This window comes from Columba livia, chromosome 11 (genome assembly GCF_036013475.1).
Source record: "Columba livia isolate bColLiv1 breed racing homer chromosome 11, bColLiv1.pat.W.v2, whole genome shotgun sequence".
In the NCBI taxonomy this organism is placed as follows: Eukaryota; Metazoa; Chordata; class Aves; order Columbiformes; family Columbidae; genus Columba; species Columba livia.
The window spans coordinates 14,164,639-14,187,359 of record NC_088612.1 but is presented as its reverse complement, the minus strand read 5'-3'; the positions used below and the strand labels follow the sequence as shown (position 1 = coordinate 14,187,359).

General features: G+C 39.2%; 1 protein-coding gene across 23 annotated transcripts in view; it reads right to left on the bottom strand.

The window, feature by feature from the left end:
• Window positions 1–13,626: 13,626 nt before the first annotated feature.
• TCF12 (transcription factor 12) overlaps window positions 13,627–22,721 on the bottom strand; it is a 159,947-nt gene continuing 150,852 nt past the window's right edge. For 18 of the 23 annotated variants that reach the window (XM_065076967.1, XM_065076970.1, XM_065076978.1 and 15 more), the window contains 5 exons: window positions 22,030–22,144; window positions 21,041–21,212; window positions 19,563–19,795; window positions 17,552–17,705; window positions 13,627–15,927 (listed from right to left, as the gene is read on the bottom strand). In XM_065076967.1, coding sequence (XP_064933039.1) covers window positions 17,563–17,705; window positions 19,563–19,795; window positions 21,041–21,212; window positions 22,030–22,144 — 663 coding nt within the window. In that variant the 3' untranslated portion in view covers window positions 13,627–15,927; window positions 17,552–17,562. The remainder of the gene's footprint in view (window positions 15,928–17,551; window positions 17,706–19,562; window positions 19,796–21,040; window positions 21,213–22,029; window positions 22,145–22,721) is intronic. The other 5 variants (XM_065076968.1, XM_065076972.1, XM_065076969.1 and 2 more) reach the window with 1 other exon arrangement.

Genomic DNA, 22,721 nt, shown 5'->3' with positions numbered 1-22,721 from the left:
ATGTTTCAAATGGGACAGTTAATGTAATAGTACTGTCTTGCTCTTTCCTGAGATGGTTTTGTAAGTATTAGGAAGATTACTTTAAATTAGTATATTAAAGAGTTTCAAAGTTGTTACTAATACTTTGTCATCGAGTTTTATGAAGCAAACAGAAGAGGACTTCTGTTCACAAGCAATGTGGAGAATGCTGTGCTAGCCCTATTCCCGCACCGTTAACAGAATTGTCATCAGCACTTCAAAGCACCGTATTCCCGTGTCACTTAGTATTTGCACTGCTAAAATGACAGTATCCAAAATAAAAGCCAAAACACCGAAGTGTCCGAGTATGCTAAAGATCATGACTATCTGAACAGAGAATCAATTCAGGAAGGTATAAATATTATTTTTATTTTCTGGAGTTAAAAACCAAACTAACAATCAAAACAAAACCATCTTTTAAAATCAACTGGTATTTTTGTCACTGATTTCTACAAGAACAGAACTGTGGGGTTTGTGAGCTGACAGTCTTGTCAGGATTTAACATACCTGAATTAGCATAACTAAGTGTAATCATAGCTTTCCTATTTTCAAATTGAAACTGTAGGAATAAAAAGATAACACTTTATAACTTCCTTCTTTGGTGACAGAGCTCTATCAGAAATAAATGTTTTCACTAAATTCCCACTAGTTCAAAAATTAGTGTCTGAAGTAGCACAGAATTCTCCATCTTCCTTTAAAATAGTGATTTGTGTTCCTGTTTAACCCAGGCACTGCTACAAAATGGCTGTGCTACTGGGTAGAATAAAATAAGGAAATAAATAGCTTAGCAGATGTTCAGTGGGACTGGGGGCCTTGAAATCAGGAGAAATCTCTGGCCTATTCTGAATTGCTCTCACAGGTAAATATTATCCCCAAAGAGCATGATACCAACCACACATGATTTGCAGATCAGTAGAACCACTGCTAACTTTATGTCAGTCAATCGTTTCTGCGTGCCACTGGCTCTAAAAAGCCAGTTGGCTTTTTTGGCTTCTTTCTCTCTTACAAGATATACAAAACATAGTTCTAAAGGTTTTTGTATTCTTAGAGATTTACAGAAAGAAAGAAAATTGCAGAAGGTTAGAGTGCGTGAATCCTGCCATTTAGATTATAGAAAGATTTTTGTAATCAAAAATATCCTTGCCAGAAACAGTTTCAGGTTTCTTTGGTATTTATAAATCCTTTGCTAAACAAAGTAAAAATGAATGATAAACAAAATCAAGTTTCCTTTCAGCCTGATGTTCTTGCAGCTGCACTCCACTTCTAAGAGTAACCCTTAGCAATTAATTTAGAATGACACTGGCAAGCAGTCCCCACACTTTAATTAACGTCTTTCTGACAAGCTCATAATCTTTCTAGTTAATAAAGTCTCCCTTAAATTAGTGTAACTCTGATTTCACTTAGCATTGTAAGCAATCAGCATCAAATCTAGGGTACTTTACAGTACTTTCTCATTAAAAATGCTTTTAAAAAGAGAATTTACAGTTACATTTTACAGAGCAGAAACAGCACTTGATGAAGGTCACCCTCAATCCAGTGGCAGAGCTAGGAAGTAAATGTAGGTTCCTGAATCCCCTTCTGTTGTTCAATTGACTAAGAAATGGTGCTGTCTCCTGTCTCAGTATCTTACAAGGAAAGGGTTAAATTCTGATTCCAAGTTACATAATTGATTGTTTTTCTTTATGCCAATGTCAAGATCTTAGAAAATTATAGTAAAATAATGTAACCATAATACAGAGAATTATTGTCTGTAAAAGTTACTTAAATAAGAAGTATAGGGCAACTTAGGGGTCAGCTTAAATTTGTGGTCTTAATGTATGTGTCTACTTTTGAAAAATTTTGACTTAAAATTCTCTGTCATTTTTACCCATATGTCTCAAATACAGAACCAATCTACATAAGGATGTTATCCAGCCCCATTATTGTGTCCTGTGGAACAGGAGATAATACTGTGAATTGGAAAAGACGCTGAGATAAAATCTTCTTTGACCTCTTGGCAAGTCAACAACTTTTATATAAATGTTCTGAAATGTGCTATACATGTGCCTGTTGCATATGTGTATTACAAGGAAAAAAAAATCATTTACTCACTTGAACCCATTTTCTTACGTAGACACTGTAATAAGGCAATCTTTTATATGTAAGATCACCTCAACCTTTCTTTCTACTTTGCCTACAAAATAAACCAAGAGTTGCACAAGTTACTGTCAGTCTTTCAGTTTGATAGGCATTTTTTCAATATTTAGAAAACTCCGACTATCAGAGTGTAAAGTCTTAAACTGATTACACCTACAAAGAAAGGAGATCTTATCGGTTTAAAGCTAATCAGTGTTTTGTATCTCACAGACAACTGTAAGAAATATCTGTCTAAGCACTGGATGACTCTTCTGTAACTTACTCTCATGGGAGACTGAAGAAGGATTGTTTTTGAAAGTAAGTTTTGCCAAGTGAGGATATAACAGTTTTAATTTGGTGACTGACCGGGATGGCTTGTTCTAATTTTTACTTTTCATGTAAGATGAAGAATGAGTTGAAAATGGGGTATGAAAAAAACCAAGGTCCACTTCTTAGTCTCCTCCATCTTAAATAAATGTAAAAGCCTAATTTAAAAATCTGTCTCATTAACAAGAACTAAGATAATGGAGGTGGCTGAGAAAGGTCAGTGATGTTATGAGACTTAATTGGGATCCCAAGACCAGAGGACATCTGGCCGTCTCTAGAAGTCATGTACAGTCTGTTTGTGCACTCCAAAGCTATTTGTCTAGGACATGTAAAACTGAAAATAACATGTCCCAAACACCCTCTAGAACAGTAGTAGCAACAGACATCAGCTTGTACCATGACTTTAGGATACTAACTTTGCACAAAGGAGTTATTTTAGTTTGCTTCTTTGTTCTTTGTCTTTTCTTCAGTCAACAGTGGGGGAAAAAAACCTAAAAAAATACATGAGACAGATACTAGCTAGTGAGGAAAAGTGCAAAAAATGTTTTCAATCAGCAGAGTATTCCTCAGCTGAATTTCTACAATTTTTCCTTAATTGCTTGCTACTTATGTCAGTATCAGCCGAAGTGGAGGCCTTGGTGCTATGGCAATTCCTATGTTTCTGTGGCAATGATAATTCCATCCAGAAGCCACAAATTAGAAAATGGTTTCTTACAATGAAACACCAAATGAAACACAACATGATCTTCCTCCTTTCTCATGCATGTTAACTGTAAAAAGTTTCTTTGTCTGGAATGTGGCTCTGATTACATTTCTCTATCCAAAAATAAACATGGTGCAAAAGAAAAGGATATAGGGAGGGGGGAAAGCCTGTCAATGGGCCACCCTCAGGAAAACCTCACAAGATCTACTGTCTGTCTGTGCAAGCCAGGGAAGAGCTAAGGAAGTGATCCCAGCTTGGTGGTCTTATTTTTAATTAAAACAAATGAGGCACTTTCGGCTGCTGCAGATAAATATTTGATGAAAAGAGACAGGGACAGATGTCAAAAAACTGTAGTAAATAAAGAATAAGACCAGAAGAGCAAATGTTACAGCAGCATTTTATATACAAAAAAAAAAAAAAACAACCAAACCCCAAACCAACAAAAAACTAAGCCCCCTTACTTTACTGATTTCTGTCAAATATCTGATTTTATAAGATCATTCCAAAAGTGGGAAGACTATTTCTTCATATTTGTTTTGACAAAGCAGGATAAAAATACAAATGCATATAGATAAAGAAAACTTTTAAGGTCAATTTGTTACACATTATGTGCTTATACAAAAGGGTTACTTGTTGGGCCATTGATGAGAGAGAAGACTTCAAAGTCATTTGTATACTTCCATGAGAGTTTATGTTGATTTTAGATTGACTAATAGAGTTTTGTTCCAAAATATATGTTAAGGATGCGCGGTGAGAAGGTGCCTGCCAGAATATAATAGAAACATCCATATTGCAATAATCTGTTGTAACATTCGTAAGTCATATCCTTTATGAATGGTTAATTTTAAAAGGTCAGTGTGGTACCATTCAACCTTTTCCTGTAGTAGCAGTTTTATTTACGAGTACACTTGGATCTATCTTCAAACTTCACCTTTTTCTTAGTGGGGATTTACACAAGATGACCTCAAAGGGTCCCTTCCAACTTCAGTTACTCTATGACTTGATAGTATTGGGTCCAGATTTAGTTTACCTTTCAGCAAATTTATTTATACCAGTTTATGAAAAAAACTATTTAATGGAATTAACATAAAAATAGACCATAAAAGAAAGCTGAGTGATGAAATAGAGGAAAAATCTCAGTAGTTGGCTCTTTCAAGATCCAGGTCTTCATTGTTAGCATTATATTGGTATTGCCTGCTACTTCAAGGTCTGATCTTGCCATTCCTGGGTAACTTGGATATTTCCATTGAGTCCAACATGCATTATGCATCTGAGTGTGAAAGAACTGATTTTATAAGTAGATCTTAAAAACTGTATAGGGAGTGTGAACCACAGGAATTTAAATGGAAATATAATGTGACACCAACATTTAAAAATAGCATGGTGATTCAGGACATCAGGAGCTGGATAAATTGGCATAATCCAAATTTCAAAAATATAAATACTAGAGTTATGAATGAATGCAGTTCTGAAACATATACCTGATTCTGAAGATGGTTAAGAAGAAAACTTAAAAAGCTGATTTACTGCAGTGTGTAAGGGTCTACATTTGTATACTACGGAGCTGTAGAATCCAACAATAGGCACAGGTGAAAGCAGAGCAACATCTGATAACATAAACCAAAAATGAAACAAATTCAGATGAAAGATAAGGAACAACTTCTAAACACTGAGGAAAAGTAACCCTAGATTGCAGTGAATTTCCATAACTGGAGGTAATTAAATCAATATAGAATTCTAATGACTATGTATTGGTTAAATTGAGAAGTATGGACCTCTTTAAAAACAACAGGAGGTACTTCTTAGCTTGCAAAAGGTCAAAATAAATTATCATAATTGTCTCTTCTGGCCACAGCACCTGTGAATTTGTAGTGTTCAGCGTAATATTGTACCCCAAGCCTCTTGAGGTTTTCTGAAGCTGACAAGAAACTCCTAATACATGGGTAACACAAAATACCTGCCCTTTCCAGTGTTGTGAATTTCAGACAAAAACATGGAGTGGTAGTCTCAAGTGCAAAACAATCAGACAGGTAAATTTTAATTTGAGGATCAAACATAAAGAACTCAATAGCAACCTTGCTTGGCACAAATTTACTTGTGATCTGGTGGAACCAACCTGAACCCAACAAGCTCCCGGAGATAACAGTTTGTCAATAGCTCATTTCAAAGGCAGTGTGATAATTGGAAGCTGCCAGATATATCACATGAAAATCAAACTTGCAGCAAACCGCAAACTTTCTGATAAAGGCCTGAGCCTAGTTCCATTGAAGTCAATGACAAACCCCAGCAGCTTGTAATAGAAGTTGAGTGTGGCTCAAAGTGAAAAACAACTCCAAGAACAGTTATAATCAACTCAGTTCCCAGTTAGGGCAGAAAAAAAATGTGACAGGATTCTTTACGAGTGCTGCCTGGGTTGAGAATTCACAAAGAGGGAGTTGTAAGGGTCTCTGACACTGTGCACTTTAAGGGACCCCCTGCAGAATCCAATAGCATTTGGCAAGGTCAGCATGTCCGCAGCTGGCATGGCATTACCATGCCTAGCTGAGAACTTACAAGGAACATGACAGCAGTTACCCTCTTTATTTAGCCTCAAGCTATCTACAGGCTGTCAACACAAGCTGCAGCCAAACTTTTGTACTGGAGTGTAAGCACGCAGAGTGTGGCTGATGAAGAGATAAATAAAATAAGTGGGGGGGGGGGCAACAACTTTGCCTCTGTTTGCTAAACAAGTGTAAGGACTACAAAATGTACAATGCCAGATCTATGGCATGTCTACTGCAAGACATGAGAGAGGCAGGGAGTTGATATATGTTGATATATATGCTGCCTCTGTATGTCTCTTGAAGCTTGCTGCAGCTAGAATGTTTTTCAGCCTCAGACCAACAAAGGTAATGACTACACTGGATTCACATGCACCAGTTGCAGATATGAACACTTGAAATACCCGTACACCAGTTCTATGCTATGTCCAAGCAGTATTGTCATTTATACAGGCAGAAAATGAGCAACTTTTCTAAGGAACTTCCCTTTTATTTTTCAGAGTGCAATGGAAATGGACAGAAGACATGTTTGGCGTTCCTAATCATCAGTGATGTGTTTTATAGAGATCCACTTCTGTAAAGACATCTGTACTGGGTGACATACAAGCAAAGAGGAAAAAACCAATTTTTTTCCAATTCCTTGTTTAACAAGGGAGGAAGGCTCCATAATAATAATCACTCCTTCCTCTCATTTACGGATGAAGGCAGACAGAAATGTAAAGACTCACCAAGGTTATTCCACACAGGATTTAAACTCAGAACTTCTGAATCCAATGACAGTGCCTGAACCACACAAACATTTTCTTCTCTGTATCTCCCCCCCGAAGTCTTAGGCCATGTGGCCACTATTGGTGGAATGAAAAACAGGTGCAGATCAATAAACAGATGGGAGAGCAGTCCTGGCTGATCTCTGGAGGATAATACAGGGTTGTTTTCCAGCAAAGAGGATTCCAAAGAACCACAGAGGCAGCACCCCTGCCCTAAAACTGAAGCTGCTCTGCTTCACACTGAATGTTATCTCCACCAGCCCAGTAAGTGGGGGTTTTGAGGCATGGTCTGTTGTCTGTCAGCAAAAGACACTGCCTTACTGACCTCTCAGACTTGCGATATTGACATCTCTGTTTTTCAGGCATGCCTATAAAGATCGTAGAAAGCTAATTGCAATTCCATTCTTTGCAGTAACTACAGCCAATGTTTCTAAGTTGCTGAAACATGAAATTTCTTCCCTTGAGTAGACAACTTTGGAATGTCTAACCTTCAAAAAATGCCATTAGTCATATGCAGAATCTTTCTCTGGGAAAATCACTAGTGGTATGGGACAAATCAGCCAGGTAAGATGAATAATATATTTGTTTTTAATGCATAAGGACAGATTTACTTTTGATTTCTAGTTCACAGGGAGCTGAAGGCTTATTCCACAATACGTGGTTAAACAAAGAACTTGGACTGCTTTCTCAGTGGGAGAGTGATGGTAGACAACTAACAGGGCAATTGCCCGGTCCTAAGCACAGGATGGAGCACTAGGCTGCAAAGTACTTCTCTGCTTCCTGTGACCCCTGCAGATGTCACCTGACACATCAGCCAAAAGTATTAGACAGGCATGGCAATCCTCAGTTTCCATAGATCTGCAGTGCACACATCAAACCTGAGGACAGCACGTACAGGAGGATGAGGTATGTTTCATCTTGGATACTACTGGTTCCAGCCTTCTTATAGGTCTCTTTTGCTTCTTCCAAAACTATTCTTTTAGTGCTGTGTCTGAGAGAGATTAGTTGTCCTTGCTAAAGCTGCTTTTACAGCAAAAATGCCTGTCCACTTGTGCCAAGGAACTTGATTAAGACCTGACCATTTCCTTAGGCTCAAACTGGGTACGCAAAACCTGATTTGCAACAGTAGGCCAAAACCACACTGTTAACATACATGTGTTCTTCTCATGCTAAACTGTAGATCAAGTTGGTTGGGAAAATCTATCTTATCCCAATTTTAGTCAGGTTTTAAAGGAAAACATTATCTGCGGATGACACTAGTACAATTTAACAGCAAAGACCACCCAGGACACTGCTTGGCTTCAGGTTCTCCGATTTGTTCTTCTCAGCTTCGTGCGTGTTCTTTGAGAGACAAGAAAGTCCATTTCCTTCATTTTGAACTTGGATTGCTCCTCCAGCTGAACATTCACAAAAGCAGCTGGTCCCAGAGGTGGAATGTTCCAAAATGCAATTTGGAGCCAAGGACGTACGTTACGGAGTCGGATGTGACACCACTTTATAGAGAACAGACAATGAGTTTTGGATCTCATAAGTACCTTTACTCCCTGCAGACACGTCCCCTTCCCCCATTTTTTGGAAACATCTCAGTCTGTATTGGAAACAGAGGATGTAATTTATTTTTATCACCTTCCCTGTCAAACTGGCCAACTGCCACAGGGCTCTGCTTTCAGATGTAGCAAGACACAGGAGAATCACAATGAAGAACCATTCATTTCAGTGGCTCCTTCTCTGTTCCCTTATCTTATTTTGAGGCTACCTACTGTGCTATCTTATCACTCTTTCTAATCCTGCAAAATGTCTCTGCAACTTGACCCCTCTGCAGAAAGAGCTGACCTGCTTAGACCTCCCTGCTTCTCTAGTCCTGCTCCCTTCCTTCACAGAGCAAGTTGCTCCTTCCTTCATTACTTTTGGACTCCTTTTCACTGCCTATCTTACCCCCTCACTCTTCCTTTTCCTAGCCCATTACATTGCATTACATTTCCTGGCTGAATGTACATTCAGCTGTGTGGCCTCCTTGGGGTATGCTTCATTTCTCACTGTCCGGCCTGTCCTTTGATGTCTGCTGAAGAAGGATACATCTTCTTTTCCCTCTCTTCACATGTGCCTATTAATTACTCTCTTCAGAGAGACTGTTTACTGACTATCACTCTGTTTACAGTTGAATACAGCTAAACATTTGGTCTTCACAGTTCCCCCCTTTTACACCACCCACCCAGCTTCTTCTCAATTGTTGCAAAATAGATGTCCCCAAATCACTTTATAAAGTCACAGATGCAACGTACTTGCATTCCCACACCCAGCCTCCTGCTCTCAAACACTGTTTTTCTTCACTTACAGAGAAGTAAAGAAAGCATTTATATTGGTATTTTTGTCTCCAGTTCTGTAGCAAAAAAAGAAGCAGTGATGCTTGACCATTTGACCTTTCTGTTGCACATATTCCTACCTTGGGTATTGTACAAACCCCAGAAAGATCCGTAAGCATCAGACTTCTGACCTGTGAAGAAATAATACAAACTCAGTATGAAGTATAGAAGTATTCCCACTGAAATGAGAAGGGCTATCTGTGCATAAACAGTACATTTGCCTTCATGGCATCAAGGGCCTTTGGACAGAGGGAATTAGGGTGCGGAGGGAATAAAAATTACTCTAGCAAATGTGTAGAAGAGAAGGATAATATGGTTATAATGCAGCAGTTCTGATCTAAGAAGAAAATTCCTCAGATGTCCTTCTCATTCCATATGGAGCTTTAAATATTACAAAATAATATGAAATAAATTTAAAACAAATGTGGGGTAAACAATGTTTTTTCCAATGAACAGATTTTTGTCAATCTTGCCTTAAAACAGTATTTATGAAAAGGAAGGAAGCACCTCAAATTGTTTAGGAATTGATTTATGGCAAGGTGTATGAAGCTCATGGAGTGCAAGAATGAGCAGGAGGGAGTGACAGGAAGGCTGGCAGTAGGAGGGTCATGCACTTGCACAGTTCAACAGTGGAACGACCTAAACACCCCAGACCATTTCGTTTCTGTTTTGGCACTGCACCTTTGTCTGTACAGTTTGAGATGGTTACGTTTCTCATGGGTGAGGTTGCCTGCTACTTTCCAATTTCAGCTCCTGTTTTTAGTGCCTGTTACTTTGCAGCTTTTAACCATTGGAACAAGTTTTCCAACCTGAAAATTTGGGCTGAAATCTTCTAAGATTTTTCAGCAGAAATAATCTAGCCTTTTTAATAATTTGATTAAGAACTGCTGGTTTGTGCATATTCCTTTTTTTGTTACTGAGGAAGTTTACTGCCTGTAAATTCACTGCTCACAAATTAGAACGCTAACAGAGTCTGATACGTGTTTGTAGATCCTTGTGTCAGGAATGTTCCTTTCCACTGAAAATTGACTAAAAAAGCTACTGGTTTAATAAGCGTATGTTCAGTACAGGCTTATTAGATTTGGGTTGAATGAGACTCCTCCCAGCCCTCAAGGTGAGTGTAGCACTGCGTGCTGGAACTGAGGAAAAGCACTCGCGCTCTATTCTGTCCCTGTTGCTCCCTTCTGCATGCTGAGGGAAGGGCCAGCTGCTGCTTTACCTAAATGAGGCTGCTCCAGCTCTGAGCCTGGAAGGAGCAGAAGCCAGTGTGCATCTGGCTGGAAGGAAAGAGAAAGACCAGACCTGGAGGTGTGAGTCTGAAGGGACAAATGCTCAGGGGTGGGCAAGTAGCCAGGCAAGAAGTGGCGCAGGTAAGGGAGGCAGAAGTGTCTTTGACGCTGAGCTGTGGATGCAGAAGTGACCTAGCATTGTTGAATCTCACCAGCGTTCTTCATGCTGGAGCAGTAAACCTGCACCACGCTAATCATTCCATTAGTTAATTAGCAGAGGTATGTAGCTGGAAATAAAGAATTTTAAGCTTGCTTATAACCAATACAATCTCAAGACCATATATCATGCAATGGAAACAGGAGGGTGTAGCAGGGCAGGGAAGAGGGAGAAAAAAGGTCCAGGAGGCCTGTGGAAGCATGTACAGACAGCTCAGTTTACACGGCCTTCCAGGTGAAAGGTCAACAGTTACAGAATCTGAGGAATTAACCAGCCTGTGGTTGTGGTTATTTTTCATCAGTTATCTTGGATCTGCAAAATAAGCCCCCCAGAAAAACGGATAGCAAAGTCTATTAGACACATCATTTTTGGTTTAATTCACACTCTTCTCCCTGATGCTGCTGATACTTCTGTAAATGCAGAATCTGTATTTATATTAAAAAAAACTTTATAATGAGAGCTTTATTAACACATTAATTATATTTCTATATAACAGGACCATGATGACCAGCTGGCTACAGATAATGACAGGCACTAATTTATATTGGGTTAGTACCTTCATAGTCTGCAGTCTGTCACTTTTTTTTTCCTTTCCCATTTTTAGCATTCTTGCCCTCTTGTGCTTGAATTTTGTGATGCTCACATTTACTATTCTCACACACTAGGAAAGGAATGAACATTTTAAAAGCTTTATGTTTAATTACACTTTCCGCTGTTCATTAGTTACATAAACAAATTAAATGGACATTTAATTGTTACCCTTTTAAAAGGGTAAACTGGAATCAGAACACATAGACTTAAAACCGGTATTGCATGCATTTATCTTAAGTAGTCAGGTAGGCTTAGGGATTAATGTATTTTAGCTGTTATGTTCATAATCAGATACATTAGCACTTATGTCTTTGTAGCGTACAGAAGATGAGTTAAGATGTGAGCTCTCTTCTGCTAGGTACTGTACAAACAGAACCTAAGTGTATCTGCAAGACTTCCTTTCTTTCTCACCTTGAACAGAAAATATTGTGATACCCTCTTCAGCTTTTGCAGGTGTGAACTGACCTTTATGATGACAGATAAAAACATGATCCAAAAATTTCCCCTACCTCATTATTTTATATTTATAGATAGGATATTTCTCTCCTATAAGTGCAAATTTTCAGTGTTTTGAGATGAGAACTTCTAACACATTGAGGTTGTAGTGTACGTCAATGAGGCTGATACAGTAAATATCAAGCCCACAAATGCCCCAAAGAACTCATCTGACTTTGAAAGCAGCTATTTCAGTGGTCAGAGAAAAAGTCATTTTGGATTAGTCTGGAGCATCTAAGCTGGATATGCAGCAAACAATTGGCTATTTGGTTTTTTCCAACAAACACACAAACTAGAGCTACTGATTAATTCTGCTTCTGTGATAAGCTAATGCTTCTGATACTGTGCATCTCTGCATGTTTATGCATGCTGGGGAGTAAAATGTGGAGCGATATTCAAGACGTTTCACTCCACAGATGAGTTTGTAACCTTGTGTTTGGAGAACTTATTTTTATAATGATTGCTACAGACTCATTAACATTCATAAAATTTCTTTAGTTGTATTTGAATGTAAAAGACTAATCTACAATTCCACCGTAAGTATTTTTTTCCTTTTTTGCATCTCGGATAGAGAGGATGTGCATTTAATGCAACATTGTGTGTCAGAACTTCCATAAACATAAGAAACCGCCTAATTTACTTGTATATAAATAAGTAATCTACCAAACTAGTATATTGGTCTGTTTTGTCATTTCCAGGAGTCTTCCTTAGCCATTACGATACAATGAAATGGGACAGAAAAAGACTCAGTACAAAAGTAAGAAAGTAGCGCCAAACACCCATGTTACCAAGTTGGCAAGACACTTGTGTTTGTTTTGTACAAAAATTCAGTGTTATGTATGTTTACTTTGAATAATTTCCTCCTGGATTACTTTTTTTAAAGAGCTGAATTGTTGAGTTTTCCAAAACAAATGTAACTTGGTATGTAATTCAGAGCTTTGACACAGAAAGCTCCAGCTATAGGATCTGCATAGGTTTCTCATGCTTTAGTTCTAAAGTCCAGGACTAGCAGAGGTCTACGTCTAACACAGACTTGATTTTGAGTTATTGTGAAGAGGATGAAGGGCTTCTGATCAGGAAAGCTATGCAACCAAGACAGCAGTATAGTAAAGATGAAGAAGGGGAAAATACCATTTTTCTCTCTCTGAAAGAAGTGACCAACTTGTAGTAGGCCTCATTCAGACAAGGGGAGAAGAGCGATGATAGAAGCTCGAAGGCTGGATTTAGAATTATTACTGGAGTATGTTAGAATTGAGAGTGTGTGCTGGGGAAGGTCAGCTCTTCCACAGCTACTACTGAAGAGACACTAAAAGACAGATAGATGGCTGACTCTCACTTCTCATGTTTGGCTAGACCACGTTAGAGATTTGCCTGTGGTAGGAGTGCTGGCATATTAGAAGAACTTGTCTATATATGCACACTGAAAGGTCTTTTATGATGTAAACTAGATCTCAACATATAATCCTTAGCCTAAGGTTGCAAAGGACATTTTCAAGAGTTGAACACTATGCAGGACACAGCAGCCATACTGACTGACATACATCACATTCAGGTAAATACCCTAAGTTCATATATATAGTATCTCTATTGGCTTTAGTCTTGGATGTGCTTTTCCTGAGGGTATTTATTTAGAGTTGAAAAAATTAAAGCTTCTACGGAGTCTGCTTGTTACTTGAGGTTTTTGGCTTCAATAGTTGTGGATTAGGAATTGCATGAAGGTTTCACCACTGTCTGTGTATGCCTTGGAGATGGTACACTTCCATTTTCTTCTGTTTGCATTTGCAGACAGAAAAACTGTAGAAAATGTGAAATTTTAATTCCAAACTTAAACTACAGACTTCCCTCCCTTTCTTTTTCCATAGAACCTACATAGATGCATCAATCAATTCAGCAGTAACTCAGCACTGAACTTCAATGCACAAAAGTGGCATAGATCTTGGAAGGCTCTCTCAAGGAGAGGCAAGGTAAAGGGCCAAGGTGTAGCAGGAACACACTGCGGGATGAGCTCCTGCTCCTGCTGTGCTGCTGGCCTGTGCAGTCCCATCTCTGGGGGGCAGGCACTGCTCCCCCTCAGCTCGCTGGGCATTTTTGGGTTGGCTTCCTGTGGAGCAGCAGCAACACTCCTTGTGTCTGCAACTTACACTGTGTAGCTTGAGCATCTATGTTAGGTTTTATTCACATAAAGGCGGAAGCTGTTTTTGCTGGTGTTTTTCAAACAACACATGACCTATGAGGAGAGAGAAATGTAAAAAACTCACTGATTTACCATGTTAAAAAAAGATGGCACATTTATTGCTACATAAATGTTATATACATAGTGTTTTCTGTTACATTGACAGAAATTTTTTTGAACTTCTTGCTGCTGGTTGGAAAGGTTTATCAGCAATACCTTGAAATTTGACACAGGGTACAAATCTGCAATAAACCAACAATGGAAACTGGAGAACAAGATGAGAAGCAATTCATCTCGGACAATTAGCTCTTACAATACTCCATAGGTACTACACGGTATGCTAGAACCCTACTATGGTCTTACAATGCTATTGTAAATTTCTGATATTAATGAACAGGTTATGGTAAATAACCCTACATTTTTACTACCTAATATAGTAAAATAAAGTAAGAAACTTTTTACTGAAAACTTTTTCGATTTCAAAAATCTAGAAAGAGTAATATTTAGAATTCAAGAAATTTTCTTACAAGATTATTGTATAAAAGACTAGCTACAGTGAAAAATAAGCCAAATGTTTTTTCTTTCTATTTTATGAAGGAAAGCTTCTGGGCATACTGCAAAGTCTAATATAGCCAAAAAGACAACAAGCTTAGAAGGAAAAGGCCAGGCAGTGGCACGTGATCACTTTCACACGTCATAAGCAACAAATTTGTTTAGCTGATAAACACTGAAATGAAGAACAAGGCCACAGATATAATCAGGTGTTATTTGATGATATATGCAAATTAAAGTAACAGAAATGAGTCCACTAATTCCACAAACTGTTTTGTTAGGAACCATCCAAAACATGAGCTTAAATTCATTAGTTTATTTTAACAATCCATCTTTTGTTCTTTCAAATTAAATGACTTCATAAAAATTACTGGTTTGTTCCTGTTTTGTGTGTGAACCAATTGCCAGTGATGAAAGATGTGCTATATAAACAATCGCTCAGACAACCTTGGCTTAGGAAATTTCCTCCCATGGTCATTGCAGTGGAAGACACTTTCCATGGAAGTTCAAAGGGATTTTAACCATTTCAACACACCTGTGACAAAGGAATACTTACGGACACTGTTCTGGTGGAGAAACATTTAAAGGTTTAATGCTAATATGGCTTGGGAGGGGGGGCATTTGTTTGCATTTGATTCACGCTATTTTTTTCTCCACTGACAAGCCATACAAAAATGACAAGATAATTAATGTATACAGTAAGGAAAAATTGGTGACCATTGCTCTTATATTCCATTACATAAGTAAGCCCACCTTACTGGTGTTTATATCATCACACTACCTGCCACGGTGAATTTAGGATTTTAATATTCACCAAAATTACAGCCTGAAAAAAATCTCGTTTGTATTTTAATGCATTTTGTGCTTACGTACAGCTAACACTTTACATGTACTATATGTAGTACTTACTGCTCGGAAAACAAAGCAACTCTAACAAAGTAGATTCTCCCCACCCAATTTACACTTCACGTTACAAGCTTTACTATGAAGCCTAGAAGCCTAAAAAGGTTTTGTTTATAATTAGGAAAAAAAAAAAGTTTGAGGAAAGTCTGAGGGAAAATAAAAATAACTTTTTAAATCCAAGAAACGTTATGGTCACAGTACTACTGTCCTGCCTGCAGCCTTTATGAGGCCTCGTAGCGGCTGGCAGCGCGGAGCTCACTGTGGAAGGGTAACTATGGCCATAACTGTTCAGGTTACCAGAGATCAAAAAGAACATAAAAAAAAGCTATACCAAGGAATAGTTTCCTATTGCATGGAAAACACTAGTCATATGGCAAAAGGAGAGGAAAGGACAACAAAAGACTTTTCCCTTCCTTTTTTAAGACACTAATAGGTATGCTGGGAATGCTACGGGTCGACGGTTGTCACTGCTTTGTTCTCTGAATGTGAACAGCTTTAGTAAATGCTGGCATCCAGCTGAAATTTTATCAGCTTTTAACATGTTAACTTTTCCCTTTATATGTAGACCTTTACAGTTCCATAACAATAAATAAAATTTGTAGTTACAATGCATTTGTCAATTCAGTTTAGGCACAAGGCAACTTCCACAATGAGTGGAGAGATCACAACAGTCTCTGATTGTGCAGAAGCGACACACTGCTTGCAACAGAATGATATGTTCAGAGTATTTCATGGGCTGAAATTCTGTCTGAAGATCTTGTATCTTCAATCCTGATGCAGGTGTTGACCAGTAGCTTTGATCATAAGATTGCATTTGGGTTTCTTGCTTCAAGTGTTTTCTCCTGTCAGGTTTGTGTCTTCATATAATGTTAGTTGTCTGTGTCCTTGTGAAGAAAGGTCACCTTCTGTGTATCCTACCAATAATTCTGGAATTCTGGAAAGAAATTTGGCAGAAGAGAGGGGCGTTAGGAAAAGAATTGGTAAGAAGCATATCAACACTAAAGAACTAATTTCACCTCTATCTTAAGGCATTTTCAGTCAGCTAAGTGCAAGAGAGGATCACATTGAGGGGCCTTGAAATCCTCCTTCCCAGAGATACCTGTATCGAGTACGGTCTATCAAAGAGTTTATTCTCAGAAACATTCTATTTCGATTCTCTGGATGTGAGAGAAAGAACAATCTACAAATGTCAGACCTTTGATTTGTGTTTGACTTTATTCTCTAGGCAAGGGATAGTTTCTAATTTAATCGCTACTGCTGCAGGTCTGCATTGCCGTGTACCTCAGGAGCCTGTACAGCCTTTTCACGTCTACATCACACTTCAGTCATCTTAGAGTTACTGCTATCAAAAAAGCAAAGATATAACAAACCTTTTGAAAGGTGTTCATTGTATTAATATGGCAAGAACAGCAAATCAATAATTATCTGGCAATTTAGAAGTAGCCTATTGCTCTGGTATGGCATAAAACAAATTAAAGATATCCAAAGCATCTTGTTTTCCTAAGAAGAACACCCATTTCTTTTATGAAGAAAGAAAAGCTACCTATAAGGGATGGGGAAAAAGTACTAGCTTGAATAAGGCTTAGCTTAAATGCCATTTTGCTGCTTTCTAAGGAACACCAGGAATAATAAACTTCCATGGGATATATTCTGGCAAGATACATGCCTTTTCCTTCAGCTAAAATGGAAGTGAAAGAGTCTATATATGCAACAACAACTCCGAATATAACATTTAGTAAGTTTGTGGATTAAAATAAGGGCATCAAGCCCAACCTCTTACTCTTTTTGAAAGCAGCAACAGTTCTACTGTTTTAAAAGACATGGAATACCCAACATTTTTTCTTCTCAAAATCAAGTTTTTCCCAATTACTTAAAAAACCCAACCAACATCACATAAAAAACCCAAAAGTCTGGTGTTCCTGTAAGGCCTCCCCATCTGCGTGTTTTAAATGACCTATCACGTGTTGAATACACGGAGCTTTTGGGAACACTGATTTATCTTGTAAAGCTGAAAATGTTACTCTTAAAATATTAACTATCTTCACCAATACAGATTGTGAATTAAGGTAGTTGGCAGTCTCTGTCGGGCAAATGATACGAGTTAGAATGACTGGCCTTAAGCCAGGCAGCAAAGCTCTGAGATGAGAAGTCCCTCTGACTGTTTGTACCAGCACTAGGAAACAATACATGGATTTTTAAATGAACTAATGTGATATTTAGACCATTTAAAGATGTATAATTCATTTCTATTGTGCTTGGCTCATCCAGCAAGCTGTTAACTATTCCTCTGATGCCATGCCAAGAAGGCCACCTGAGCCAAGAGATGGAGCCACTGGCAACAATGCAGGGAAATGACAGGACTTCAACAACAATTTCTTGGGGTTTTGTTTTATTATAAAACTACACAAATCTGTGTGCTTTTGCTTATGCTCAGAGATAACAAAGCACTGAGCAGCATAAGGAAGTTTGGTGCTAGTGGCAGCTCAGTAACTAAAAATAAATGTATTGAGATCTCCCAAATTTTAGCCAATAAAAGCAACGACAGCCGAGACACGTACCTGGCTGGTGTTCACATATGACCCATAGGGTTGGTAGCTTCACTCAGGCCAGGGTGGCTTCCTGGGTGTGGTGTTGGCGGCTCTGCCGATACGGCAGAAACTTTTTCTTCTTCCCTTCTCTTAAGGCAGGCTGCTTTAGGGTTTAGGTTTCGTTCTGTAACAGAAAAATGATTCTTAACATCACATACACTGACAGCAAGGGGAATATCGGCACATTTAACCGCTGTAGTAAAAGTAACTATGCAGCTCCCCTCTTCTGACTACTTCTGTGCCTGTGTTACAACGCCAAGTGTTTAAAGCTGCAAACAAGCACTACCGAAAATTCTACCAGGCATCCCTAAACTGGTAATTAAAAAAACCCAACCAACCAACTTTGCCAGCGGCCTGCATACACCTTCAAAAAACTATAAGAAAGTGCCTCTTTGTCACCAGGAGTTGCTAAAGTGCAAAATGAGAACTGTCTGTAATTTACGAGGTAATAAACCAGACATTTATGTGTTTTGTTGGTATGCTGAAGTCATACCAACCCTACTGACACACACTAGTTTTAGCAACGCCACTGCTTCTTTCTTCACCTTAAGTATTATCCTGCTGTTAGAAGAGGGGAGGTAGAATACCCTAAGTCTATAGTTCTCTTCATAGCCTCAAGTCTCTGAAATCATCTTGTGCCCATCTTGCTTAAATGAAAAGACCGTGATGACAGTCACACAGAGCAGAAGGGTTATTTTTTTTAAAAAAAAGGTATTTCCTCTCACATTAAAGTCTACTTTTAAAAAGCCAGGTCTGCACTAGCTATCAAGAGATTTCCACCAGTATGTTTCTGCTTCCCCAACGAGCTTCAACAGATGTAGATTTGGATCTAGTTTTCAACCAATGACACATCTGCAAAAAGTCAACTGCTTCTGTTCTTCCAAATGGCTTTTCATAAATCAAAACCTAAGAGATGTAGACTGCAATGGCCAGAGACAAAAGCTCTACAGTATGTTCTACCAGCGCACACTGAGCTTAATCAACATCTTGCAGTATTTTTCTTCTCTTGCACTGCGCAGGTGCCCCTCTAGTAACTGCAGTTTGTGACCCCTGCACATTTTACAAGGGGTAGAATCTCACTAATCTGACAGAAGTAATTTTGGACAGATTTGCTAACTCTGCTTTCACCCAAGGCACAATCAACAGCCTCCTACTGCATTCCCTACGGATGAGTACTCCCCAAGAGCCTACTGGGAGAAAAACATGCTAACTTTAAACATGGCTTGCCTTGAAGTTTTAAAGATGATTTAATTTTGTGGGAACTTTGAAAGGAAGTTAATTTACAGTGATTTAAGAAACGGAGATAAAAATGACAGCCTACAGTCAGAGCTTAAAATCCAAAACGTTCATTTTGAATAGCACCAATCACAAAATGAGATGCTTCATTACCGGCAGAAGGAGGACATGGTTTATGCAATTCTGTAACGCACTGGTGAGAGCTCCTCTGGGCACTCCTGTCACTCACTTTCAGGAGCAGGTGCAAAGAAAAGAGGGCTGAGGTAAGACAGGGAACACAGGCACAGTGTGCTTGGGACGGGCTGGGCTTCCGCACACACACCGAGCAGGAGCTGACACGCAAATGTGAGAAGGAAAAGCTCCTTTTGCACTGCTGGAGAACAGGTCCAATTTAACTGTAAATACATTCAGATAAAGATTCCCGGAGACATAAGGTTTGGAAGCAACCTCAAACCAAGGCAAAACCATGGGGTTTTCTGTGCTTTCCAGAATCCCCCAGAGCAGGGAGACGGACTTGGTGGTTTTTAAACACTTAAAACCATGCTTGGTTCACGTTATTCTGACTTCTTCATAATATTCAACCTTATCTTCCAGATATCTTTTCCTAAAGAACTCCAACATTGTTACACAACAGCAAACACACTTTTAGTAACCTGTGCATCTAGTTGTACAGACTTGAGGAGACCAACCCTGTTCCCTGAACGAAGGCAGCCTGCAGACTGCCAGGGCACGACAGGCGACTGACCTCTCACTTGCTGCTCCAGGCTGAGGATGACGGCCACAGCCTGGTGAAGAATCAGCAGTTTTGTCTGTGGTTTTTCACTCTTCAGATGAAGCTGACACATACGGCCAAGTTCTTTAAACGCCTCATTAATATCTCGTACACGCAAACGTTCTCTAGCGTTATTTGCCATTCTCCGCTCCTTTTCTCTTTCTATTTTCTGCTCGGGGTTTAAATCCTCATCTTCATTAGTACTGCTGCAAGAAATTACAAATAAAAGTATATTGAAATATCACTAGTATCTCAAACAAGTAATCCGGCTGCTGGTTCAAAATTTTCAGTTGCTAAAATTAAACCTTCTTCCCACTTAATTTACTTCATTTAGATAACTAAGAAAGCGTTGGATATCAGTGCCTAAGTATTCAAGGTAATTCTTGCTGTTCCTGCCTCTTCCTAAAAATAATTGTTAAATGGTTTCTGCCTGAAGAATCTCCACAGAATATTGCCAGCACACAGCAAGCGCCTGCGGGCAGAGCAGTGGCAACGCGCTGCCCCTTGAAGCAAAAGCTGCACCCAAAATGCCACTTAATTACTGACCAATGTTCCAACAGCTAAAAGAGAACTCAGCCATCTTGTCAGCTGAAGAGTACATCTTCTTCAACAAATAGTTTTGCTAGTTTCTAATATATCAGCTTATATGAAAAGGCATTCAAGTAATTTTCAATTTTATGCGCTTATTGAAAAGTTTTAGTTCTGTTAAAGACCTTCCTAGCCGATTTCAGAATTACTTTGTGTTCTAATAGCCAGTGTAGAGCTAAAAAGTTATAATTAGAGCTCTAGCATCACTTAAAATGATTATATTAAGTTGCATAGCCTTTATTTAAAATGTAGGACTGTCCAATTAAGTCTAAAACTACAAAACCTCTGCTCTACTATAATGTTGTTAGACACGTGATGGTAAAGGCTCTGCTGCCTCTGGCTGTAAAATTCTGATTTTACTCTTACCTCACTCAAATTTCCATGCTTGTGTCAGGCCTAGCAGGCAGACGCAGAAGCATTTAACCTGGTATCAGCTCCAGGTTTTTTGTCTGTGGCTTGGGAGGGGAAATGTTTACAAAAGATATTTACCCATCGTATTCAGCCCAGCCTGCTGCTCCCCATCACTACCGACTCATATTTAGAAGCGCAGCCCTGGCCCAGGTACAAAGCATCACAAATTCCCACCATCCTTACAACTATGCTGGGCAGGGCCCTATAAAACTACTCCTAATCTGCACAGGCAGGTATTAGGCAAGGTGCTAATGTAGGAGAATGCATACATGTCAGGTGATTTTCCCAGAAAATACTTTATCTTATACTTAAATAGATATAAATACTCTAAACTGTCTATTTCAGCTGCCTATTTATACACACACTGAGGTAATACAAAAGCCTTGACAAAGATTTATCCAGCTGAAGGACAACATGCTACAGAGCTTCTCTAGGTCATGTCAGCAACCCACCTTGTTCTGCCTCTTGATGAGACCTTGATATCCTTCTGGGAGGACTCATCATCTGATTTCATGTCATCCGATGAGGGGGGTTCATGTATATTTTCATCTTTCTCCTTATGTTCAGACTTGATTTCTGTTGGACCTATAGCCACAGACTGGCTCTGTAGGCCACCTGACAATGCTGCAAGCAACCAGAGATCAGTGTGAGCATCCCAGGGCGACACATTCAAGAGAATCTCAAGCAGGTACTGGGGATGGGAGGCCAGGGCTGAGCAGAAGTCTGAGAAGATACCAGGGGGAACTACACTCTGGCAACGGGAACAAGAGAAATCCTGGGGACGCTGCTGAACTTGGACATGTGTAACGGGTTGTAAAGGGATCGTATTTCATAGAGCAGCCTCACCTAAGAAAGACACTGCTAAAGACAAAAGGACATTTAGCAAAGTAAGGAAATTTGCACCTTGTGTCTGGGCTGCAAAATGAGGGGTAGAGCTGCACTGACATTGCGGCTTGGGCTTAGGCCAAATGTGCACCACACACCTTCCTAAATGGTGCAAGCATGCTAACGAATAAGCTCACTTCTGTTTTCTATAGCTCACTTCTTTAGGCTAAAGACTGAGGGAACTGTAAACACTTGTGTGGAATGACTTCCTTTTACCGGCCAGACTGAAATGTGTGCGCCGCAGCCCCCACGGCCCTTTGGAAACGGCTGCAGTGCTGCAAACGGCATCGCGGCTCATGAAAACAGAAGAATGCGGCTGCGATGCGCAGTCGTCTGCTTAAACCATATTGGGACAAGTCTGACACAGGGATGCTCTCAAAATTATTGCAGGAATCCCTAACAGTGGTGTTTTATAGGAATTATCATTAACTTTTATTTCTCAACATTATCTATGTCCCTGGCCCCTGTGTTGATGCAAGTTTACCAAGATCGACAGCCCTGTTTGCTCTGGATTATTGCAGACCCTGTCCAGCGTTTAGCACTGCTGGGAAGTTACCTCTGTAGCCTTCTTGTGTTTTATGATTCAGTTCTGTGCTCTGAGCAGACACTGTACTGGGAAGAACTGAATGGTTGCTGTTGAGGCTGACGCCTTCTTCCCGATGAGTCCCAACCTAAAGCAAAGCAAACATTTTTATTAAAGATATGATTCAAAGAAACAGTCCAAAAATAGAAGTTTAAAAGGTTTAAAGTATTTGCTGGATTAGAGACTGGAGTTAAAGTTCCAGCTCAGTAAAGGAAAGATTTAGTTGAAAGATGCTGTTACACTAAACCACTTGACCACACCAGACTGCCTCGAGCTCTGTTCCAAGCAGTGACCAACACCTGTTTGGAATAACGCAGCAACCCAGCAAAAATTTCATCCAGTGTTTTCCCACAGAACACTACAGAAATTTCTCCTTGATTTATACCTGAGGGGCATAAGATTTTATTAACCTTTCATTGCTTTACACTAATACAACTGTCATCTCTAGCACTTATTTTGATCCTCAAAAGAAAATCATGGGGAATATTGGACTTCACGGCATGTGACAGGTCTGTATAGTGCCCTGTGCTCATGCACGCACATACATACACACCTGTGTTTATAAAACGTATCAGTAACATCTCACTTCCTCACAACTGGATCTAATATAAAAATATTATTTTACTCAATTCAATAATTCTCATTTTCCTCCTTTCGCAGCTAAA